At 50.2% G+C, this 22,619-nt stretch overlaps 1 protein-coding gene across 2 annotated transcripts in view; it reads right to left on the reverse strand.

The window, feature by feature from the left end:
- Positions 1–22,619, reverse strand: part of PDE8A (phosphodiesterase 8A) — a 169,472-nt gene that overhangs the window by 39,647 nt on the left and 107,206 nt on the right. For both annotated transcript variants that reach the window (XM_034667834.1, XM_034667833.1), the window contains 5 exons: positions 20,462–20,550; positions 18,840–18,891; positions 18,699–18,738; positions 11,005–11,082; positions 6,168–6,238 (listed from right to left, as the gene is read on the reverse strand). In XM_034667834.1, the coding sequence (XP_034523725.1) occupies positions 6,168–6,238; positions 11,005–11,082; positions 18,699–18,738; positions 18,840–18,891; positions 20,462–20,550 (330 nt within the window). The remainder of the gene's footprint in view (positions 1–6,167; positions 6,239–11,004; positions 11,083–18,698; positions 18,739–18,839; positions 18,892–20,461; positions 20,551–22,619) is intronic.

Raw genomic sequence — 22,619 nt, forward strand, 5'->3', positions numbered from 1 at the left:
TGCTTGTTCATTAGGGAACATTATCTGATTCTCGGTCTCACGCCAGTTAAGGACTTACCCAAATACGCGGTGTTCTCAACAGACAGGAGTCTCTTCCTCAGCCAGTGTGGCTCTAGGCCCATCCCAGAAAGTCTGAGATACGGACTTGGACCAACATAAACCAGTATTACTGACAGAAATAATTTAAAATGTGCATCACTTACCTTAACGGGGTTGGTCTAGTGCCCCCCCCCCCACTTTTGGTGCTATCTTTGTCAGGTTGATGTCAGGTTTTTGTGAGTTTGGTAAAATAATCTGGAAGTTCTCCATCATTTTCAAGTCTCTGAAAAGGTTAATGTAACTTGGAAAAATCCCTCAAGGGGCTGAAGAACTCACTGACCGTCTGAGTCAGGAGCCAGATTATGAAGAATCTCATTGACAGGTTAAGAACTATGTCCATGGGTCGTCTGGGTGGCTCAGGTCATGATCTCTAGGTCCTGGGATTGGGTCCTGGGATCAAGCCCTGCGTCGGACTCCCTGCTTGGCGGGAGTCTCCCTCTTCCTGTCGCTCCGCCTGCTTGTGCTCTCTCTCTCTCTCTCTCTTAAATGAATTAAAAAAAAATCTTAAGAACTATTTCCGTAGTACTGACCTCTTGGTTTCCTACTTCTAGTAGGTGATGTAAAACATTTCGTCTTAAGGCTTTTAAGTTAGTACAGAAGTGTCTGGCACCTTCTTTCTGCATTTCTTGATTAGAATTTAATTTTCTTGGTTATTTCAAAGAACCACTTTGGATTATCATTGTGTTCTCCTCATTCTGTAGGTCTTAATTTTAGAAACCAACACAATGAGAAATCTATTATTTAAAGCATTTTCTCAGTTGGAGCAGCTAATATTTTTTTGAGATTTGAGAGAGAGAGAACGGGGGTGGGGGTGGAGCAGAGGGAGAAGGAGAATCCCTGCTGATCAGGGAGCCCCATGTGGGGCTCCATCCCAGGTCCCTGATATCATGACCTAAGCCAAAGGCAGACGCTTAATCAATTTGCCACCCAGGCACCCCATGGCTGACATTTTTAAATTTAACCTTTAGTTATTAAATTCTAGTTTTGTCCTGTGAAGGTTAGAAAATGTACCTATGAAATTCTGACGCTTATCATGTCATTGTGTCCTAGAAACTCATTTTTGGAAATATGCTATGGACACTTGAAAAGAAGGTGTATATCTAAATTTATTTAAATTGAAATTCAATAGTTTTAACTTTAAATTGGTGAATTGTGTATGAATTATATCTTGATAATATTTGCATTTATCCATAGAGTAGTTCAAAAATAATTATAGCAAAAATTGGGCTATCTCTATATACTGATCCATATTGACACAGACACCCCACCCCCGTATTTGTTTTCGTACTTTATAAAACAGTCCTCTCTCTGCACTCTTAATTCTGCCTGTAGTCTTGCTCATGATCTTTCTTTAAAAAACTAGAGGGAACAGCGAAAGGACACACGAAAGACCCAGCTCTGAGCAAGCCTGACCTCTGGGGTGAGGATCCCTATGTCCCTGTGCTGGGTGTTACCCTTCACGTTGTCCTCTCCTCCACACCAGTCCCCAGTCATAGAGGATTAAACAAGACCGGCAGGCGTGTGCCCTTGCTCTGCCCAACCGCCATGGCCCTGTGGGGCTGTCCCCAGGTGCCAGGACACCAGGTGATGACCCAGCTCTGTCCTTAGATACAAAACCCACGGGTGGATCCTTCTACACTCGAGTTCTTCTGAAGGCGAAATGGCGATGCCCCGGGAACTCCCTAGACCCGGCAACCCCAGTTGGGAGCAGTATTGGGCAAGGATGAACTTGGCCTCAAACCCTGCTGACACTGAGGGATGGGGTGGGTACAGGGGCGCCTAAGGGCTGCTGTTCTGGGGGTTTCACTCTGACCCTAGAGACAAGTTTAGCCAACTAACTGTTCTGGCTGGTTTTCTCCACGGGGGTCAGTCTGCTCTGCACACTCCCATGGAAGGGCAGGGCTCACGTCATGAATTCACCTACCGAAGCCGCAGTGCAGCCTCCGGCCTGACTTCCCACGCAGCTATGCCTTCCCCGGGGCCGGGTGGCACACAGATGGGGACCCCTGAGCGTCCCCCCCACAGAGCACCGCAGTGGGGGCGGAGGCTGCTGCCTGGCCCACTGCTCCTGCCCGCTAAGCATGGAGCACACACGCAGCTCACCTTTATCCTCTCTTTGCAGAGAAAGTAGGCAGTGGCATGAAGCACGTCGGCAGAGTGTGTTGAGTTGTGGTAGGGGTTAGAAGAGTGGTAATTGGCTTCAATAATCTGTAACCACGATCTCAGCGTCGTCTCGGAGCAGTTCAAGAATTCACAGATTCCGAAGCGAGCAAACATTTTGAGACCAAGATAAATCAAAGGCCTACAGAGAAAAACACGCACGGCCTTAAAACAAAGAAACAGGCCAAGTGTTGGGAGCCCGGAATAGGTTCAGACCCACCCAGCAACGTGGAGCCAGTCTTCAGAGAGCATGCGGGCAGTGAGGGGGGCGCGCCTGAGCAGTGCGGGGTGGCATCGCTCCTTCTCCCAGCAGCCACCACCAACCGCGGCTGGAGCCTAGTGCCAGCTCTCCGTCCGTGTTCCCCACAGGCTGGGGTGAGGTGTGCTCGCCACCCCCCCCCAGACTCCTCCTTGCACCACTAGCTTCCTCAACATCAATGTGATGCCGGGCTTGAACCCTATCCTCACCTCTGTACTTGCTGGACCCACGTTATTGGCCAGATGTCCTCCCGTCTAGAAGCAAATAACACTTTTTGAAGGTGGCATGTGAGCCAGACACGGTCACCTGTCCTGTAATGGTCTCAATAATTTGGAGGTAGGTGCCTCAGCGTGAGGAGGTTTCCCCTGAGAAGGTGACCAATGGGCCACCAAGTCAGGCCCTTCCTTGAGAAGTTACCTTGATCCAGCATCTGGCCTTCAGCTTGGAAGGTCAAGGAACGGCTCTGCTGCGGCAGTATCCTGAGGTCAGCAGGCTCACAGGGCTTGAACTGACCTGCCTTGGCTGATTCCCATGAATGCAATGTCCCTAGCCTGTAAGCCAGATGCTCGAAGATTCACTTGCTCTAGGAGTATCCTTTCTACCGTCCTTGCCCATGTGAGGTACTTGGAAACAGAATATACCAGAAGGCTGACTCCTGGTGAGCATGATCGAAGGGCAAGGCTGTCTTGGGGACAGACTGGAAGGAAATCTGAAGAGTCAGTTATCCCATGGGCCAACAGAGCACACCTTTCCTGCTGCTGCGCTCCGGGCTGCACCACCTGAAAGGGCAGCCTTCCCTGTGTGCCAAGTCAACCACACCCCTGGGGCCAACTGCTCTTTCCCAGCAAGGTACAATTCAGTAAAATCCCAGTCCCACCCCCACTCTCTGCGGGCACACCCAGAGCAGGATGACTGGAGTTTTGGGTGTCCCCAGGCCCGTCACCAACACAGCAACCGAGATCTGCTTATAGCTCTTAGCAGTGTCAGCAGGGTTTGAGGCCAAGTTCATCCTTGCCTGTTTGTGTATTTCTAACTTTTAGTTCTAGCCTCTGAGTGGGACTCTGTGCTGCTGGCTCAACATATCACCTCGTACAGAAGAAACTAATATCCGTATTTTACAGGAGAAACCTGTGCCACTTGGAGAGGGTAGGTCACTTGCTCAACTTCCCACATGCCCTGAGCCTGCTGTCTCTGTAGGAGTCGTGACCCGGCCGCCCTCCCTGTAGGCCCAGGCTGTCAGGGGCACCTGCTGCCCAGCTCCTCTTTCCAGAGCTTCTCTCCCTGACCAGGGATGGGCTCTGGAAGGACCATACTCCCTGGATGGCTTTTTCCACAGAGGCCCTCAGGGCCAAGCTGAGTGTCTGCTGGGCTCCACGTGGACTCACCTTTTATGTGTGGCAGCCTCCAGTTCAAAAATATTAAAGTCCCAGTACTCCTCGTTTTCCATGGCCCGAGCTACCCGTGGGGGGACGTCGTGAAGGGAGATGGGGGTGATTATACTGCTGGGCACCTGCTGAAGAGCTGCAAAGGGAGGTGGTTTGGAGAACAAAGGTAATAGGCTTTATAGTATTTATTGCTTCGGGGGTCAGCTGCTTTGTTTCTGCAGTTTTTAGGACATACCAAGAAACTTGATGAGAAAAATTAACGGAAAACGTGACTGGAAAAATCTGTTTTCATCATTTCAGTGTCACTATGTTAACAGTGCCAAAAAATTAAAAAGTTAAAACTTACTTTTTGTTGAAAGAACATACTCATTCCCAGATAGTCTTCGCAAACCATCCTGATAAAAATCAAGGAAACAAGAAAAAGAAAAGTCATAACCATTCTTTACTTCTTGAAAACGCTGGGCCGGTCAGTCCCCGAGGAGAGCTGAGGGCAGCCTCTCCACTAAGGCACCCCAGAGCTCCCCTGTGGGGACTGGACTCAGTTACCTGACGCCGAGAAAACTGGCTAAGCTCAGGGGCTGCCCCAGCGAGGTGAGCTTGCTCGAGGCCCCCAAGCCAGCATTTCTGGGGGCCCTCAGCACTGCTTTGGTGTCTCAGGGACAACTAACCGCTGCCCTCAAGCCTCCCCCGCCATTTCCTTGCCACCCTCCTTATGGCCATGGACATCAGCCTCCCCCTGGCTGCCCCTCAGGGTGAGAGCCCTCCCAGACCTCTGTACGAGCTCCTAGCAGCCCCTCCCTCCCACCTTTCTTCTCTTCCCCCCTCACCCCATGACACGATCCCACTCCACCCCCCCCAGCATTTTCATCCCTCACCTACAGGCGCCTATGCCTCAAATAGGCAAGACCGTGGTTAGACATCACCGTCCTTGGGAACCACTCTACCCTGCAGCTTACTGCCTAAAACCTTATTTTTTATTTTTTTTAAAGATTTTATTTATTTGACAGAGAGAGAGACAGCCAGCGAGAGAGGGAACACAAGCAGGGAGAGTGGGAGAGGAAAGCAGGCTCCCAGCAGAGGAGCCTGATGTGGGGCTCGATCCCAGAATGCTGGGATCACGCCCCGAGCCAAAGGCAGAGGCTTAATGACTGTGCCACCCAGGTGCCCTAAAACCTTGTTTTTAAGAAATAAAGTGAACTTCAGAAAGCAGGCACTGGGAGGAGAGGGAAGTCTTTTTTTGGGGGGGTTTTGTTTTTCTGGTGCTGGTGAGGAGGTGAATTTTCTGACCAAGATAAGAGGGGACAGCGACAGAATGATATGTTTCCCACAAAGCTGTTCTTCCCCTGTGAGACCACTCTGCTAGATGGGCTGGAGGCCTCCGGGACCCCTGAGAGTCCATGGTACGAAGCCACCAAATCTGCACAGGATGTTCTGGAAGGAAACCGTGCCCCATCAAACACGTAGTCTGTTTCATCATTTGGTATGAAACATTTTATATTTTTTTTCTGCCCTAGTTTTCAAAATCTTTAAAATAATTAAGTTTAACTTAAATTCCTCATGGGACCCCTAAGCAAAAGTGGAGAGCCCAGCCCAGCAGACGTCTAGAATATGTCCTCCCTTCTCTGCTTTGAGCTGAGGTCTCCCCGGGCGGCAGGCAACAGGTGGGTGATGGCTCTGGCCAGAGCACAGTGGGCCCGGGTGATGGCGGGGTTTAGTCCTCGGCGGAGCCCTACACGCACAGAGCTCTGTGTCGGCTGGCCTGTAACCAAGCCCTGGGAACACAGACAAGAGCAGGAAGGCTCCGGCCAGCAGCCAGGTCAAACACACTTACAGATATTAAGCCCCCAACGAGGTCGTTGGCATGAGGATCGTCATCCTTAGCACCAAACTGTGGTGAATATAATTCAGTGGTTCTTAGAATTTCCAGCACACGGTCTAAGGCTTCTGTCACAGGCATGGGGCTGCTTTCCTGCGCAGCATTGATAATGTTGATTACCTACCACATGGAAAGAAGACGTGAGTTTTGTAACCTTACAGACAGTGGGAGAGCAATCCAGAGGGCGAGGCTGGCCACATGCTCAAGGCTAACGTAAGACTAGCCTCAGAGTTCATGTCCCACCCTCTCTCTTTACAGAAGGCCACTCCCTACAACCAGGAGAGCATTCTTATCCTTGCAGGCCTGCTTCCTCTCACTAGAAACACTTGACCCCGAGAACAAGGGACTTCCATGCGGGCTTGGTGGAGACCGCCCACAAATGCTCCACCTTGGTGATGGGCGCCTCGATCGTCATGGAATGTATCCGGGCCATGGAGGAGTGTCGTCTCTGGCTGCCAACTGTGGAGAGAGCACATGACGCACAGATCAGGGTATGCGTGGCCCCAGGCACCCATTGACAGCTGAGGGCTTCGGGCCCTCCCTGGCTCCCTCCACCGCCCCCAGGCCTCCGTGGGCCCAGCTGCATGATGAAGGGGGCAGGACCGGAACTGCGTGTCCAGAAAGGCTGCCACCCCATCCCAACAAGCCTGGGGTTCTGGCAGAACCAACTGTGCTTCCTTCAGTCCTAGGCACTAGGATGCACGTGCCCCCACAGACTGAACTTCTGATGTCACAGGCCAGAGAAAAACAGAGGAAACAATCTAGCAAGTCAAGGCCAAACAGTTAGCCTCTTTCTGCGTTTATAACAATAAGGCTTTTAGTATTCAGCTTGCCGCTATCCAGGAGCAAAAATGTTCTGGAAGACAATGCCACACAGGCTCTTTGTTTCATATATGGCAGGAGCAATAAACACAATTCCCCATTAACTGAAACACAGGGGTTTTTGGTTAAATTTCTCAAGGCACCTTTTGGTGCTCTCCACGGCGATGCTTAATCTACACCGATGAGGTAAACACCTCACATGAGACAGGCAGCAACTCTTGGGCTCTGTCTGAAGTTAGTTCATGTTCTGGTGCTCCCGTCAAGATACGGTTCCTTTGGGGTAAAGCGAAGGCTGGGCAGTGTACAGGCAGGAAAAAACATACACATGGAGTTCTGTGTGTCTCCCTGAAAGCCCCACTGTCAGGCCAAATGCTGTTTACCACAGACCTTAAGGGACCACAGACTGTTCCACAGCCTGACACGTCAGCCTTGGTTCACCAAACTGAGGTCTAAGGAGAAGCACGGGGCAAGATTAACCAACTCAGGGGCTCTTAAGTGCTTTAAATTTTAGGGATCCACAACACTCCTTACATCTAATTTTGGTGACCAGGATACGGTTGCCAATTTTCTACTCCATCCAGTAAGGTCATTAAACCAAAAATAAAAGCCACTGTTTTCCGTATGGTGACTAATATATTAAAAAAAAAAAAAGCCAGTTTTATCACTACATCATAAAAGGACCTGATCTCATTTAAAAATATAAATGAAAGTGACATATGCTTATAAAAAATGGAACAATAGTATAAATAAAGTAAGAACAACTATAGGGCATAAAGGCTGCCCTGTGTGCACAAAGTCCAAAGGAATCTATAAACACTACTCTGACAACCGACGGGCAAGTTTATCAAGGTTACCGAGTACGAGGCCAGTACATACAAGTCAATTCTAGTTCTATAAACTAGCAACAATTAGAAATTGAAATAAACAACACCATGATGAAAGCATCAAAACCCACCAATATTTAGGAATATATGTAAGGAAAGAAAACACTGCTGAGAGAAAATATAAGCCCCTGAAGGGAGACACAGAAAGCATCCATGGTTTGAAAGATCCAGCATCACTGAGATTTCCATTTTCCTTAAACTGATGTATAGATTCGAGACACCCCCAGATACAACCCCTGGAGGCAATGTGCGGTAAGCTAACAAGCTGATGCTAACTGTTGGATGGAAATGCAGAGGACCTAGAAGAGCCAAGACAGGTGTGAAGAACAACCACTTTAGACTAGAGATACGAAGGCTTACTGGAGAGGCCGCAGCGATCGATGGTGCTATCGGTGCACGTGCAGACCGACAGAACAAGGAAAACCAGAGTCCAGAAAATGACCACATACTTATAGTCACCTGATTATAATAATGGTGCAGCTGTAAAAGATGGCTTGTTTTGATATGGTGATGGGCCAACTGGATTTCCATGTGGGGGAAAAATTCATCCTTGATCCCTACCCTCACTGATATAAAAATTAATTTGAAATGAATCACAGACCTAAGGAAAATGATAAAACAATAAAGCTTTTATAGGAAAACATGGGAGAATATCTTCATGACCTTGGGCTAGAGAAAGATTTCTTGAATAGGACACAAAAAAGCACCAGCTAGAAACACTGATGTGTTTCTATAGAAAACATTGATAAAATGAGCTTTATTAAAATGAAGAACTCCCAGGGGCACCTGGGTGGCTCAGTTGGTTAAGCATCTGCTTTTGAGGCTCGGGTCATGGTCCCAGGGTCCTGGGATCGAGCCCACATCGGGTTCCTAGCTCAGCGGGGAGCCTGCTTCTCCCTCTCACCCCTGCTCGTGCTCTCACTCTCTCAAATAAATAAAATCTTAAGTGAAATAAGTAAAGTAGAGAAAGACAACTATCATATGGTTTCACTCATTTATGGAACATAAGAAATAGCAGGGAGATCAGGAGAAGGAAGGGAAGAATGAAGGGGGGATAAACAGAAGGGGAGATGAACCACGAGAGACTATGGACTCTGGGGAAACAAACTGAGGGTTTTAGAGGGGGGGCTGGGGGATGGGCTAGCCTGATGATGGGTATTAAGGAGGGCACGTATTGCATGGAGCACTGGGTGTTACACGCAAGCAATGAATCATGGACACTACATCAAAAACTAATGATGTACTGCATGGTGACTAACATAATAAAAAATACATACATACATAAAAAAGAAAAAAATTAACTCCTGCTCACATTACCATCAAGAGAGTGAAAAGACAAACCACAGACTAACAAAATATATTTGTGATGCATATAATCCAACAGAGGATCCATATCTAGAATATATAAAGGATTCCTACAAACCAGCGAGATAACCTGATTATAAAAACAGTCGAGATATCTGAACAGCACTTCACAAGAGAAGGCCCAAACGGTCAGTAAACATATGAAAGGGGTACTCCACCTCCTTCATTATCAGGAAAATTAAAATTAAAACCATATCCACCAGAATGGCTGAAATTTGCAATGCCAAGATAACCAAGTGTGGGAGGTCACAGAGCAACGGGACCACCCACACATCAGCAGTGGGCAGGAACGTGGGACACCACCTCATGGAGAGACATCTGCAGCTGCCCAGAGGCCCAGAAACTCCACTTCTAGGTAGGACAGGAACACATAGGAACATTCATGCGGCCTTATCCTTAACAGCCCCAAAGAGGGATGAGAACACAGATGCCCACGAATGAGAATGGATCAACGACGGCACGTCCCTCCAGCAGAGCACTGCAGCGCAGTAGAAAGGACGAAGTCCTGCCACGTCTAACCACACAGAGGGACCTCAAGAATACTGAGGGAAAGAAGCCAAACGCCAGGCATGCAGGCCCTACGATCCAATCTCTTTGAAGCACAAGGAGAGGCCAGACAAGCTTACAGTGCTGGAAATCTAAGGGCTGCCTCGGTGTGGTACAAGGTGTGCGTACGCATGTGTTTTCTGTATCTGATTTAGGGGTTCTTACAAGAGTGTATGGAACTGTCAAAACTCACAGAACTGAACACTTAATATCTGAATTTCACTGTGTGTAAATTATAACTCACTTAAAAAGAGTAGTGATTAAAAACCAGAAAAATGGGGAGCTTTGGTGGCTCTGTTGGTTGGGCGGCCCACTCTTGATTTTGGCTCAGGTCATGATCTCAGGGTCCTGGGACCGAGCCCTGAGTTGGGCTCTGTGCTCAGCTGAGGAGTCAGCTTGTGGATTCTTTCTCTCCTTCTCCCTCTGCCGCCCCCCTGCCCCAGCTCCCTCCCTCTCTCTCTCTCAAATAATCTTTAAAAAAAAAAAATAAAAACCCAAAATATTAAAGAACAATGTTCACCTCTTAAAAATACAGAAACGGACCAAGTCGGCCTAAGGATGAGTATTAGTAAGGGAGGAAGACCATTGTGGGCAGGGGTGACCCTGTCCCTGCCCACCCTCTGCTGTAGGACTGTGGGGGTGCATGAGTGAGGCCCACAGTGAAGACAGTGGTGGCAGCTACCACCCCCCCCCTTGACAGGCACCCTCATCTAACCCTCACATAGCCCTCCATGGGCAGCATAACTGTCCCCATCTCACGGTGAGGAAATGGAAGCACAGAAATTTACCCCAAGGTTGAACTCAAAGTAGATGACGCTGGGACTGGAATCAAGGTCACTCTGAGACCAAAGCCCATGCTCTGGCCAGTGACAGCACACCACTCTCCTGGCAGCACGGTGGGGCCTGTGTAATCTTTCCAGTGTTTTCTGAGCCTCATGACAAAGCTGAGGGCACTGGATCTCCGCTGTATCATCTGAGTTGCTATTGCCCTGGAAAGTTGTGGCTTTTTATCTAGTACCAACCAACTCCATAAGCTTCCCCATTCATCTCTGGGTCAAAGAAAGCACACAGCTAGCAGCAATATTTGCCTCCACACTATATTAGTAATTTTCATTACATTTTAAAAACTACTAGATCATTCAGGCCACATATCTATGTAATCTTAAAAAATTATATTCCAATTAAAACTTCAATAATATTTGCTTAATAAGAGTCTTTCACATGCCCAAATGCAGTTCACTTCCCCACCAAAAGATAAGTTTCCATGGCAAACTGCAACCCACCACGGAATATATGAAGAATTTCCAAATGCATTATGCATTACCCATACAGTTACAGCAGATAAACTGACATCCTCTGTTAACGGTTTAGAAAATCAACTATAGGATAGATAGTAAATGTATATGTTTTTCTTTATTCCCTAACTCCATCAAAAAGCTGAGAATGGAGCCCATTGGCAGGAGTTGGGAGACGGGGGAAATGAACACAGGTTGCTAGAGGATTACCTCCCGTCCTGAACTGGAAGGGGGCTGACCAAGAGAGGAGACTGGGGACGGATGCCAGGTATTCACGTGTTCAACATTTTCTTCTCTTGTCTTTGTCACCTACCTTCACTTGATCGAGAAGCAAGAGTTCTGACATCTAGCGAGCTTTTCCTTCTGTCTTTATGTTTGCCTGACTGATTATCTGTGGAAACAATTAAACCATAAATCACCTTTTCAAAAGGATTTCAACAACATATTAGGAAAATTACAGGTCTAAACTTTTTCAATAACAAAATTTAGGATTCAGGACACCAATTAGGAAGCCACAAAAATCAACAGAGTGCCCAGAGATGAAGACTTTGACCAATGAGGTTTTAAGTGGGGGAGGGGGTGACTTTCTCAAAATGTCCCACCTGGTACAGTCATAGACAAGTGCTTTACAGCTTCCAGATTACATAATTACAGAGTCCTGTGATGTAATGTAAAAACTAGAAGACATAAACTCCAGAAAAAATTTCCTATTACATTTCTATATAATCGAGTAAAATGGTGAAAAAATTTTGATTCTCACCCATCCTTGCCCCAAAGGGAAAAACAAAATTTTTTTACACTACATGCTTTAAAATGTCCCAGGGAAGAACGTACCTCTCTTTTCGAGCGTAATATAGGGAACACTGGTTTGGGGTCTACTTCCAATGACAGTTCACCTTTCTCCCCGCTGCCCCCACTTCCTGTGAGTGGCACCACTGCTCTTCCAGGCTCCCAAGAGGGGCTGTCTTTGACTCCTCTCTCCCCCTGACCCCATGCCAATCCGTGACAAGGCAGAGCTGACCTTCCTTCCAGTCCCCACCTCTGTGCACCTGCTGGGAGCTACAGATGGTCCTGAGTCTCTCCAACCCGTCCCCATGCCACAGATGAGGAAACTGGGGGCTGCCCTGCTGATGAGCAAACTCTGAGCTGGCGCTCTGGCTGAGCCTTCCACCTGCAGGCTGCCTCCGCTCTGCCTTCTCCCGGCTTCCTCACCTGGAGTCCTGCTCAGCACGAGGATCTGAATGGGGGGCCCTGGTATCCCTCCCCCCATCAAGAAGCTGCTTCACTGCGTATCCGCTACATTCTCTTCTACATGGGCACCGACAGTGAACTTGTCAAGTCACCTGTCACCTCCTTGTTGCTACATCTGAAGGATATAGTTCAGTTCTTACCTGACTTGACTGTGGTACTAGATACACTGACCAGTCTTTCGGGAAATTCCTGGTTTTCCATCTGTCCCTTTACTCTTCCCTCTCCCTCAACTGTTTAGCTAAATCTACAGATTTTATCTCCTAAATATGTCTTCAATCTAGTCCTGCCCTGTCCCTGTCCTAGCTCGGACACTCGCCATCCTCCTCTGGATTATAATGACAGCCTCCCTCACTGGTCCCACGGTCCCCAACCTTGTCCCCTTCATCCCATTCTCTAGGCAGCGAAGTGATCCTCCTAAAACAAGTCTGACCAGATCACTCCCCCAATTAAGACATTTCAATGGCCCACCATTATTTTTAAGATTCGACTTAAACTCCCCAGTGTGGCACCAGAGTCCTGGGATATCTGGACCTCCTCTCTCCAGCCACCACCAACTATTTGCGATAAGCTAGTTCACCTCACAACCTTCTACGCCTTGGTACCAACCCCTTACTTCCACTTGGGAATGTACCCCTCCCACGCTGCCTCCTTCACCTGGTTAATGCTCTGTCCTCTTTGAAGAAGCAATGAAGATGCAGTTTGGGCACCATAACCTTTGGGAATGTTCTCCTAACGCCTCCCTGCACTCCCCAACATTACCAGTAGCCAGCTACTTTTCTGTCTACCTTCCTCACCAGCTATGGAGGACACGAGGGCAGAAACAGCATTCCTTTCTTCTTCCTGGGGGACCAGCACTGCCTCGCATGCAAGAGACACTCGACAGACACCTGCACATCCCCGTGCATGGATGAAAGTACCGCAGCTCACACCGCTCTGCTTCCGTGCCTCCGAGACAGAATAACTGGCTGGCAGTCAGAGACAGGCCAGGCCGCTTGTCACAGCCTGCCTCTCGTCTCACTGGCTGTGTTGCCACACCCGCCGTATTCTCTCCAGATGCTCACTCCCTCAAATTGGAACACCCACCTCCCCTCCAGCCAGACACAGACCCTGGCCTTCCTCTGAGCTCCATGGAGTTTGCATCCACATAGCCACCTGGTGAGACGGCTCTGAACATTCTAGGTTGCTCATGCATGCTTCTCCCTTGTAGCCACGCCACAGACATTCACCGGGCACCGCCCCTGTGCTGGGCCAGGCATTAGGGATACAAAGACAAATAATGTATGGTCCAGGTCCACAATCAGGCTGCGATGGATGGAAGCAAAGGCAGGTGAACTAGGAGGTACAGTAACAGCTTTGAAGGGCAGAAGGAGTCCCGAGGAGAAAAGGCAGGTTCTCCTCTGGGAAAGGGGCAGAGAGCAGAGGAGTAAGGTTTTGTAGATGTAGCCAAGAAGAGGAGGCAGCATTTCCAGGAGGAGGAAGCCGCTTGTGCCTACAGAAGGCGCCAAGAATCAGGCTATGGCTGGGGCGCCTGGGTGGCACAGCGGTTAAGCGTCTGCCTTCGGCTCAGGGCGTGATCCCCACGTTGCGGGATCGAGCCCCACATCAGGCCTCCTCCGCTATGAGCCTGCTTCTTCCTCTCCCACTCCCCCTGCTTGTGTTCCCTCTCTCTCTGGCTGTCTCTATCTCTGTCGNAAAAAAAAAAAAATTTAAAAAAAAAAAAAAAAAAAAAAGAATCAGGCTATGGCAAAAGTGGAAGGAGAGAAGCCGGCTTTCATTTGTACTGAACGTTTCAAAGTTACGTTATCGCTACGTAAATACTCCACCTTCCTGTTCCCAACAGCCCCACTGAGGTCCCTGCTTCCCGTCGGAGTCCGACAGCGCTGTGTAGACCAAGCTCTGCTGGGATGCTGCTCCGGGGGCAGGGGGCGGCCGGCTTCAGAGGCTGACTCAGGGACCACTGCGGGATGAATGCGGGGTCCACACTCAGCCAGACCGCAAGCACTGAAGGAGCACGAGTGCAGGCCCTCATACCTAGTGAGTGCACCCAAGTATGGAGTGCTCTGAGGCACCTGGCCCGTTAACGGACAGAAGGCTACATAGGCCTCCAAAGACCAGGGCGTGGGCTCAGCCCCACCTGCGACTTCAGCTCTCTGCTCTCAGTTTCCCATTCCATAAAACACGATCCTTCCACACGGCCCCATCACTTTAGCAGTAAATCCAGGGAACCGTGGAGGAGCAGAGGTGGCAGGCATTCGGTCGCGTGTCCGAACAGCAGCTGCCTCCGTTCCTACAGCAACGCCGAGCTCTGGCAGGATGAGCTCCATTTTGGAGATGGGGAAGCTGAGAACTGGGTGTCTGGCAGGACTTGCCGGGAACACAGCAGACTTTCAGAGAACTTTCTGGGACCCTCTCAACAGTTCAAGCATTTGTGGAATGATTGCTCTGCCCTGGGACCACCGACCTCCCAAAAGCCAGCTGCCGGTCAGCCCACATTCTCCTGAGAAACCTTGCCTGCTCCAGGTGCAGAGCAGCTCTCCAAGGCCCGCCCGCGGTAGAGGGGGCCCGCATCCCCGGGCCCGACCCCGGCAGCACGCGAGAGCACCTGTAAGAGATCCTGAAGCCCCATGCCGCGCTGTCCGGCCTGCCACCTATCACGCTACTGGGGAGGCCTTTCCTGCCCCTCGCCTCACCCTCTGCGCTACCCCGCCCCCTACTCACGACACATGGAGCACAGGTTTCTCACCAGCTGAGACACACGCTGCCTGGCACGTGTGGCTGTGCACAGACTCCTGGTTGCACGAATGACTTCCACACCCTGCTGGCTACACATCCCCTGTCTGCTACTGCTGGGCTCCCACCCACAGAGCTCACTCTTCTTGCCTCCGTCCCCTCCTCTCATCAGGAGTGCTGCCCCAAGGCCCTGGCCTCTCCGTACGCCACCGGACATCTCCATGGGGCCGTTTCAGGCACCCCATATGGACCAAGTTCAAATCTAAACTCGCTGAACTCTCCCTGCACAAACCCGCTCTTTCTCCTGCACTTACTCATTCATGTCATGTAGTGGCCAAGCTAGAAACCCTGGTGACATTCTCAAATGTTTTCCCTTCATCCCTCATACTGAGCTGCTTTCCGGTACTGATTATACTGAAGTATCTCCAAATCCAGTCTCCTTGCCTTTTTTCTCTACACCATCACCATGACTGTCTTTCCTGGAAGAGGCCCGTTTTCATTTACCTATTTAAGGAAAGACTCCCCGGCCCTCCTCTGCTTACAGGGATGAAATCCAAGCTGGCCTGACCCAGCCTTGCCTGTCTCGATGGCTTTGTGTGTGCTGCTTGTCCCTCCAGGAACACTCTTCCTGTCCTTGGGCTGACCCCTCCCTCTGTCCAGACACGGGCTCAACCGCCATGTCGTCATTGCTGGGAAGTGCCTCCCAATTCACCCCCACTGCGGTACGAAGTACAGTCTATTCAAATTATTGCTCCCTTCCATCTGACCGTGAACTTCCTGTTCATCTCTGTGTGCCCAGAGCCAGGCTCCAGGCTCGATCCAGACTACCTCCAGGTTTACAGACTGGAAGGTTGCCACATGTAGTGTCCTTGCTGAGACACAGTATCACGTGAAAACACCACCCAGGCTAGGAAAAGGGGGCCATGTGCTGGGAATGTATTACTTTCCTGGACACCCAAAATCTGAACCCCCCTTTCCCATGACTCCCACTACAGAAGGGGGAAGGCAAGAGACTCCCCTACTCCATTCTGTGTCAGCAGCAGAGGAGCAAGTGACCTAGGCCAGCCAAATGAGTGTTTCCACTGGAGTCTGGATGACGGCTAGCAGGGCAGGGAAGCAGGCGTGAGGGAACCACTCTCCCATGGCGGCAGCAACACGGCGCCAGGACGGCAGCAGAGCCTCAGCAGCCCCCGCCACACTGCTCTGACGGCAGGCCTTCCACAGAAGGGATGGTTGTCCAGCTTCCTGTCGTTCCTGCTCTTCTTCTCAGGCTTAAGCTTTTTTGTCCACTGTGTGAGCCACCCGATTTCCTTCCAATAACTCCTTGTCTGCTTCAGAAGTGCTTGTGCTGTGTGTAACCAAGGGAACTGGCTGGTCCATGGCCTATGACAGTTTACTGCCTTCCCAAGGCAAGACATTCGGCAGTCTTTGGACATCATGGTGGGTATGCTGCTGGGGACGGGAGGGAGAGCTGACAGCCAGCCAGCTCATTGGAGGGCGATGGGGAAGACTCCAAAGTGGGCACTGATCAAGTGTCGTGCAGAACGGCCCAGCACGAATGCGGTTGGGGAGTCCCTTGTCTAACACTGAAGACTGTGTCACCGACCCCGCCTTCCAGTCCCTGCTCTGCTGTTTCCTGCCTGCCCAACACTGAGGTGGCACTGAACCCTTCTAACCCTCAATTTCTTTCTCTGTAATAATGGGGTATTAATAACAGCCATGCCTACTTCACAGGGCTCTTCCCAAAGAAGAAAAAAAAAATCCGAGGAAAGGCACCCCGTGACCTTGCAGTGTTTAAAGGTCACTGTCTGTAAGAGGCCTACATTCGCGGCCTCCACCCTGATCCTTCCAGCCCTGCAGTTTGGCTTCTGCCCTCACCGACCTCCTGACCCTGCACTTTTACAGGTCTTGGCTGCAAAAGCCGGGGTCCCTCTCTGCCTCGGGCTCTGTACTCCACTCCTTCTAGTCTCTGTGTGGTCGGCTGTGACCACGATCCACGCTTCCCCTTTCTCCCCTCCCAACTCCAGCAACACACTCCAGGTTCCCGCTCCCTCTCTGAGCCCAGTGCCCATGGGTCTTGGAGAACTGGCTCCCCTGCTCCTGTCCTGCCATCTCTTCCTCGGTAACCTCGAAGTCTGCGCTCCCCGTACCCGCCCCGGGCTCTACCTTGTCACTTCCACACAGCGAATGCTTCGCTGGCCAGCAACTTTACATCTCTAGTCCCCATCTCTTTGCAGAACACAGGAACAAGGGCACCAGTACGCAACAGAAATTGGTAGAACGAGCGAAGAGATGAGTGAACACACAAACCCGGGACCTCACGAGGAACACTTTCCACATCCATCTTGCCCAGGCCTAGGGCCTTGCCCTCCATCCCCAGACCTACAAACTGCCTCTCCGATGTCGGACTGACTCCTTCCTGCCTTCCTCTCTCTGGTCCCACCACCATCCATGCGGCCGCTCCTCTTTTCCCCGTCATCAGCTTCTTATGCGTTGGCCATTGCTTTCTCTCCTCTAGCCTGTGGCACTGTTAGTATTCCTGTCCCTGGTCCCTCCTTCAACATTATCTCCGCTCCATACTTGTTCTAAGAGGTTCTCAGAGCTCAGATGTCATCACACTACTCCCCTGCTCAGAAGTCCTCAGACCCCCACTGCCTACAGATAAAAATCCTAATCTCCTACCTGGCAACCAGGGATCCTTCACAATTCCCACTCCCCTTCCACACTGACCAGTCAGAAATTAATCCTGCTCTTTCTCAAACATGCCCTGACCCTTCCCTCTTCTAGGACCGCTTTTATATCCAGGATACATTTCCTTCTACACCCCTCTCCTTATTCGAGTCTACCTTCCCTCGCTGGGACTTTCCCCTCCTCCTCTGGGTCACCATGGCACCACTAGCCCTTTCCCACCCACTACTCATCACTTCTTATCATTGCTCTGTCCCCTGATTAGCAACAGGTCTCTCTCCTTTCCAGGTGAAAGCCCTGCCTTCCCCTTGAGTGAGCTGCCCCAGGTGTGCTTCACAGCTGTGGGCCGCCCATTGGGATTCCAGTGTCGGCTCCACTGTGTCCTAGACAGACTATCCTCGGGCAAATTATTTAGCCCTGCATTTTCCTTACCTGTAAAAAGGGAACTTCATCCACAAAATATCTACCCCAATGGTTCATTGCAAGGCTTCAATTAAATACGCTGTAATTTAAGCTCTTAGGGAGTTCTGTGCACAGTAAATGCTCAGAAAAACACATGGGACACATTCCTGGAATGAACGAATGAATGTTCTGCTACTGCAGAAAGCACGTCCCCAACAGCTGACGGATGGAGCTCCTACAGACAAGCTGGGCAGCCCGAGCGCCGCGTGGGCACGACAGCTGCTGGAAAATGGCCTCGGGCGTGGAGCTGCAGGAGTGCGGCACCGTCACAGCCCGGCCCCGCGCCGCCGGTGACCGCCGCAGGACAAAGGCGGCTGCTGAGGTCCTGGCACATGCTTGAGGGAAACAGGCAATTCCAGGCCAGGGAGAAACACGTGCGGCAACACAGACGTGGGGATGAGTGGGTGGTGTCCAAGGCACGACAGGGGACAGATACAAGGTGAGCCAAGTCTGATGGGGTCCAGCTACCTCCCCATCAGCTGGAGGAGACTACTGACAGGAGGTGAAGATGTCCCTGCTCGAGTGCTGTCTATAGTCCGACACCCAACACTGTTGCTTCATAAAGCACAGGTGAGGCCAACAAGTCACTATTCACTCAACACCTCTTCACATTAGTTCCTGTGTCTGAGGTGACCAAGTCTTTCCCCACAGGCTGAGACCCACCCCAGGACACCTGTCAGAATGCCCACAAGTGCCCAGGTCCTTCGGCTCATAAACCAGCCTGGGGAGTTAGGGAGAGGCACGCTGCCGCGGTGCTAGGAAGATACAGTGCCCTCCATGCACGAGGTGAGCTCAGCAGAGTAAGGGTCTGGTTTTTTTTTTTTTTTTTTTTTCACAAGCCCTAAGACCCCTAAGAATGAACATGGAGCACCATACCTGTATGCGTGTCAGACTGAACACATTCAATTTTCTCAGCCTAAAAATGAATGTAAAAGCCATTAGTTTTGATTGTCTAGTCCTGCGATCGGGGGAATCTTGCTGGGCACCCCTGGGGTCCCGAGGGCTCCCCTTACATACCTTATTGCTGCCATTGCACACTCTGATAATGGACACATAGTGTCTAATTTTTCTGCAAGTAGAAAACAAGGCATTATTTCTCTCCTGGCTCTCTAGTCTGATGGGTATGCAGCTAATTTTTATTATGAAAGAGCATCTCTCTTTCAGGATCCACAAAATGCTGTGAGGGGAGCATTTCTACTGCTGCGGCCATGGCCACCAACAAAGAGGTGAGAGTCCACAGCATCCTCTGGTGTCTGTGCAGAGAGGAAGTGGACTCTTCAATAAAAACAACACAATTCTTCCAAGTCTTCACAACACACACGGAAAAATACCAGTGTTTTAAACAATGGACTGCATGTTAACCAAACAAAAGCCTTCAATTCCTTACATGTTGTCAGTGTCCCAGCCCTCTGTATGAGCGCTCCTCTGGTTCCAGCGAACAGCGTGTTCCCAGCCACTCGGGGCGGTGCCACAGGCCACCCCGAGCTCCCCAGCGGGGGGTGTACAACCAAGCATGGCTGACCGGACTCCTCACTTACTTACTGGGCCTTCCACTTTCCCGATTTTTCTCCTGGATCGTCAGATCCCTCTACTAATTGCAAAAAAATTTGGAGAAGGCCAGAAAAAGGCAAAGATCAGAACAGAGAGCCCACACAGACCTGCCTCCTGGAGGCAAGTGCCAACGGGCAGCAAAGCCGGGCCCCAAGCAAGGGAGCCCTGCAGTCAGCACGGCGGCCAGTGGGCCAGAAACCTGCCGCCTCAGGCCTCAGTTTCCTCATCTGTAAAATGGAGATGATCGCAGTGCTCATGATGCAGTGCGTGCTTAGGAGGGCACGAAGTGTCATCTACCGGGCACCGAGAGCCTGCCCACGGAGGGACGGGCTCGAGAAACAGCGGCAGCTGCTGTTACCACTACGGCCACATCAGCTCCTGGTCTTTTTTTTCCTTTGTTTTCAGGCTAGAGATCATACATTAGATATGATTTTACAGTTTGATTTCTATGTTTATCTTTAGCATTTTCCCTTACCACTTAATTTTCTATGATCGTAATTTCTAATGGTTGCATATTTCATCGCTGGGGGTCCTACAATTCACATTTATAATTTCCCACTGTTTGTATTATTTAAGATAGATTCTGAGACAAACTATATGAAATTTTTAGGCTCCTGATATATAATACTTTGCAATCTGTAGTCACATCTGTTTTATAGGAAGTTTGCTATAAATGGTAGTATTTTAAATACCTTTATCTACTTTGATAGGTCTATGCAGAAATAATAGATAGGCTTTCAAATTAGATAAAAATCTTTTAACGATAGGGAGTCCACCAGTTAGTGTTCTTACCACACAGCTTAATAACGTGACATTCTAATAGAAATACTTTAGTCTTTCTTGTGTCCATGCAGCTGAAGCAGGACCCTCTAGAGCCTGACGGCTCTGGGCCACAAGCTGGGGGGTCGGGCTATAGCCATGAGGATGCTGTACCCCTGGAAGACCGTTCTTTGGTGACACCCGACCTTGTGACAAGTCTCTCTTTTACATTTCTGCATGCACTTCTTAACTTACTGAAGTATTCAGCGCACATTTTGCAATAAGCCAAACATGGCATGTTGACTGGAGTACCTGGTTTTTCTACTTACCCTCCCTGTCCAATGACAGGTATTATCTTCACATTTTGTTGCACATTATCTCCATTTTTCTTTTTGGTGTGGTAGATTCCTTGCCACTCCTATAAATGGAATGTTAGCATCGTTATACTGTGCATTCAGAACATAAACCCAAGAACGTCTTCCACTTCAGGTTCTGATTCATTTACCAAGGTTAAAGGAGTTAGGGTAAAAAATTATCCCAACCCCAAACACAACTTTGGGTATCTGACCATTTCCCCCAAGTCCATCTCCTCCTGGGTCGCCGATAAATGCCATCTTGCCACGGTGTGAACGGTCACAGGTTTTCAGGGGCTGCCTGCTGGCAAAAGAGGGCCTGGGCCCAGGAGTGAAGAACGCTCCCCGGCGGCTGCAACTTCCAGGCTCCTCGAACTCTCCCAGCTCCCGCCCGTAGTGGAGGAGGGGCGTGGCCTCTCCCGCTGCATCTGGGAGGGGGGCAGAGAGGAGCCCCCTCTGCCGCCACTACCACCTTCCGGGAGGTGTGAGGAGGAAGAGCAGCAAAGCCAGGTCCAGGCTCAGGTAGAGGAAACTGGTGCGACTTTAAAAGCCAAGGCCACAGCTACAGCAGCCGTGCTCTCACGATCAGACAGGATATGCATGGATCCTTGTAGAGTGAAACCGCAGCCTGGGAGAGGTGTGTGCTAGCCGTGACCACAGTGCGAACAGGGGCTGTGGGAGGCACCCCTACTCTTGGGGCGGTGCAGAGAAGCCTGGGATGGAGCTGGGTTTTGTCACCACTTAAAATGTTCTGAATTCTTCCAAGAGTCACCAATGTGCTTAAGCTAGAAATAGCCCTAAAATCCACTGTAGGACACTCAACTCTTAGGATGTTCCCTAACCTTCCTGACCTTCTAGATCCCTTAGAACCTGGGGCTGACCCAGTCAGGAAGCAGACTACCACAGCAGCCTTGGTGGCCTAGCTCAAATCTCCTGTCCCAACCTTTACACGGGGTCTGTTCTGAGATCCTCATGCCTACAGCCTGGCAACCTCCATGCAAATGCCAACAGGAGAATCTCTTCGGGCTCCTCTGAGAAAGTGGATTCAGCAGGAGCCAGGACATTCTGACAGAAGCAAAGGATGGTTCCTGATGCTCCCCAGTGTACTTCTGAAAACCGTGCGCCAAGGAAGGACTGAAGTTAAGAGAAGCCTGAGAGCCCAGCTCTGTGCTTACTGGCCCTGGAGCAGAAGGGAGGTGAGGTCTTATGCACTACAGCTCTGAGGGGAGGCTGGCCTGTGCCAGGCAAGGGCTAAACAGGGGTCCCGAGGCAGGAAGCACCTGCCTTCTGTGTCCACAGCCCACGTGTCCGCCGCAGGAGGCTTCGGCAGACAGGTGCAAGACTTACTGCTGAAGCTCTCAAGAGAAATACAGGAAACTGATTGTGGTGATGTTTGCAAAACTCTGTGAATAGACCAAACACCAGTGAATTGTAGACTTTAAATGGGTGAATTGTACAGTATGTGAATTCTCAATGATTCTCAATAGAGAGTAATTCTCTCAATAGAGTGGTTATATAAAAGAGAGGGAGAAAAATGGGAGACCAATTCAATCCATCAATCAATCAGCACTTTAAAATATATCTGCAGGATTTTCTCCTCTAATCCTTCCTGAATAGACGTGAGCAGCTGCCAGATCCCAAGCAGAGGAATAAGAAGCCAGTTCAGCCAGAGCTCAACGGTCCAGCTTGGGCCCAGGGCACCTGGGCCAGTGCCCCTGCTTGGAGAGCAGCTTTGCCTGTAAGTTCTCCAGTCACTAACAGAACCAACAAATATTTACTTATCACAGATCATATTTCCTATCAAAAATATTGACCTGTCATAAATATACGAGCTTTAGTTCTTGAGAATAACACAGTACTACCTTAGAATGCGATTAGGAAGAGGACATCTGGCAATGCACAGAAAGTCTTCATGACGTTTGACACGGGGCAAACATGCAGTAAATGGCCTGTTTCCAGCCCAGGTGGTTTTGCACAGGCCTCCCCGGGCCAGGCTCCCCTCAGAACTGTACTAACACACCCCGCTTCTGTTCTGGAGCAGCCTAAGCCCCGAGCTGGGCTTCTCTGACTGCTGAGACAGCCCCCCTGGGCGCCCCGTCATCCGGCTGCTCTGGCCCCAGGGCTTGCACAATGC

Source organism: Ailuropoda melanoleuca, chromosome 9 (genome assembly GCF_002007445.2).
Source record: "Ailuropoda melanoleuca isolate Jingjing chromosome 9, ASM200744v2, whole genome shotgun sequence".
Taxonomy (NCBI): Eukaryota; Metazoa; Chordata; class Mammalia; order Carnivora; family Ursidae; genus Ailuropoda; species Ailuropoda melanoleuca.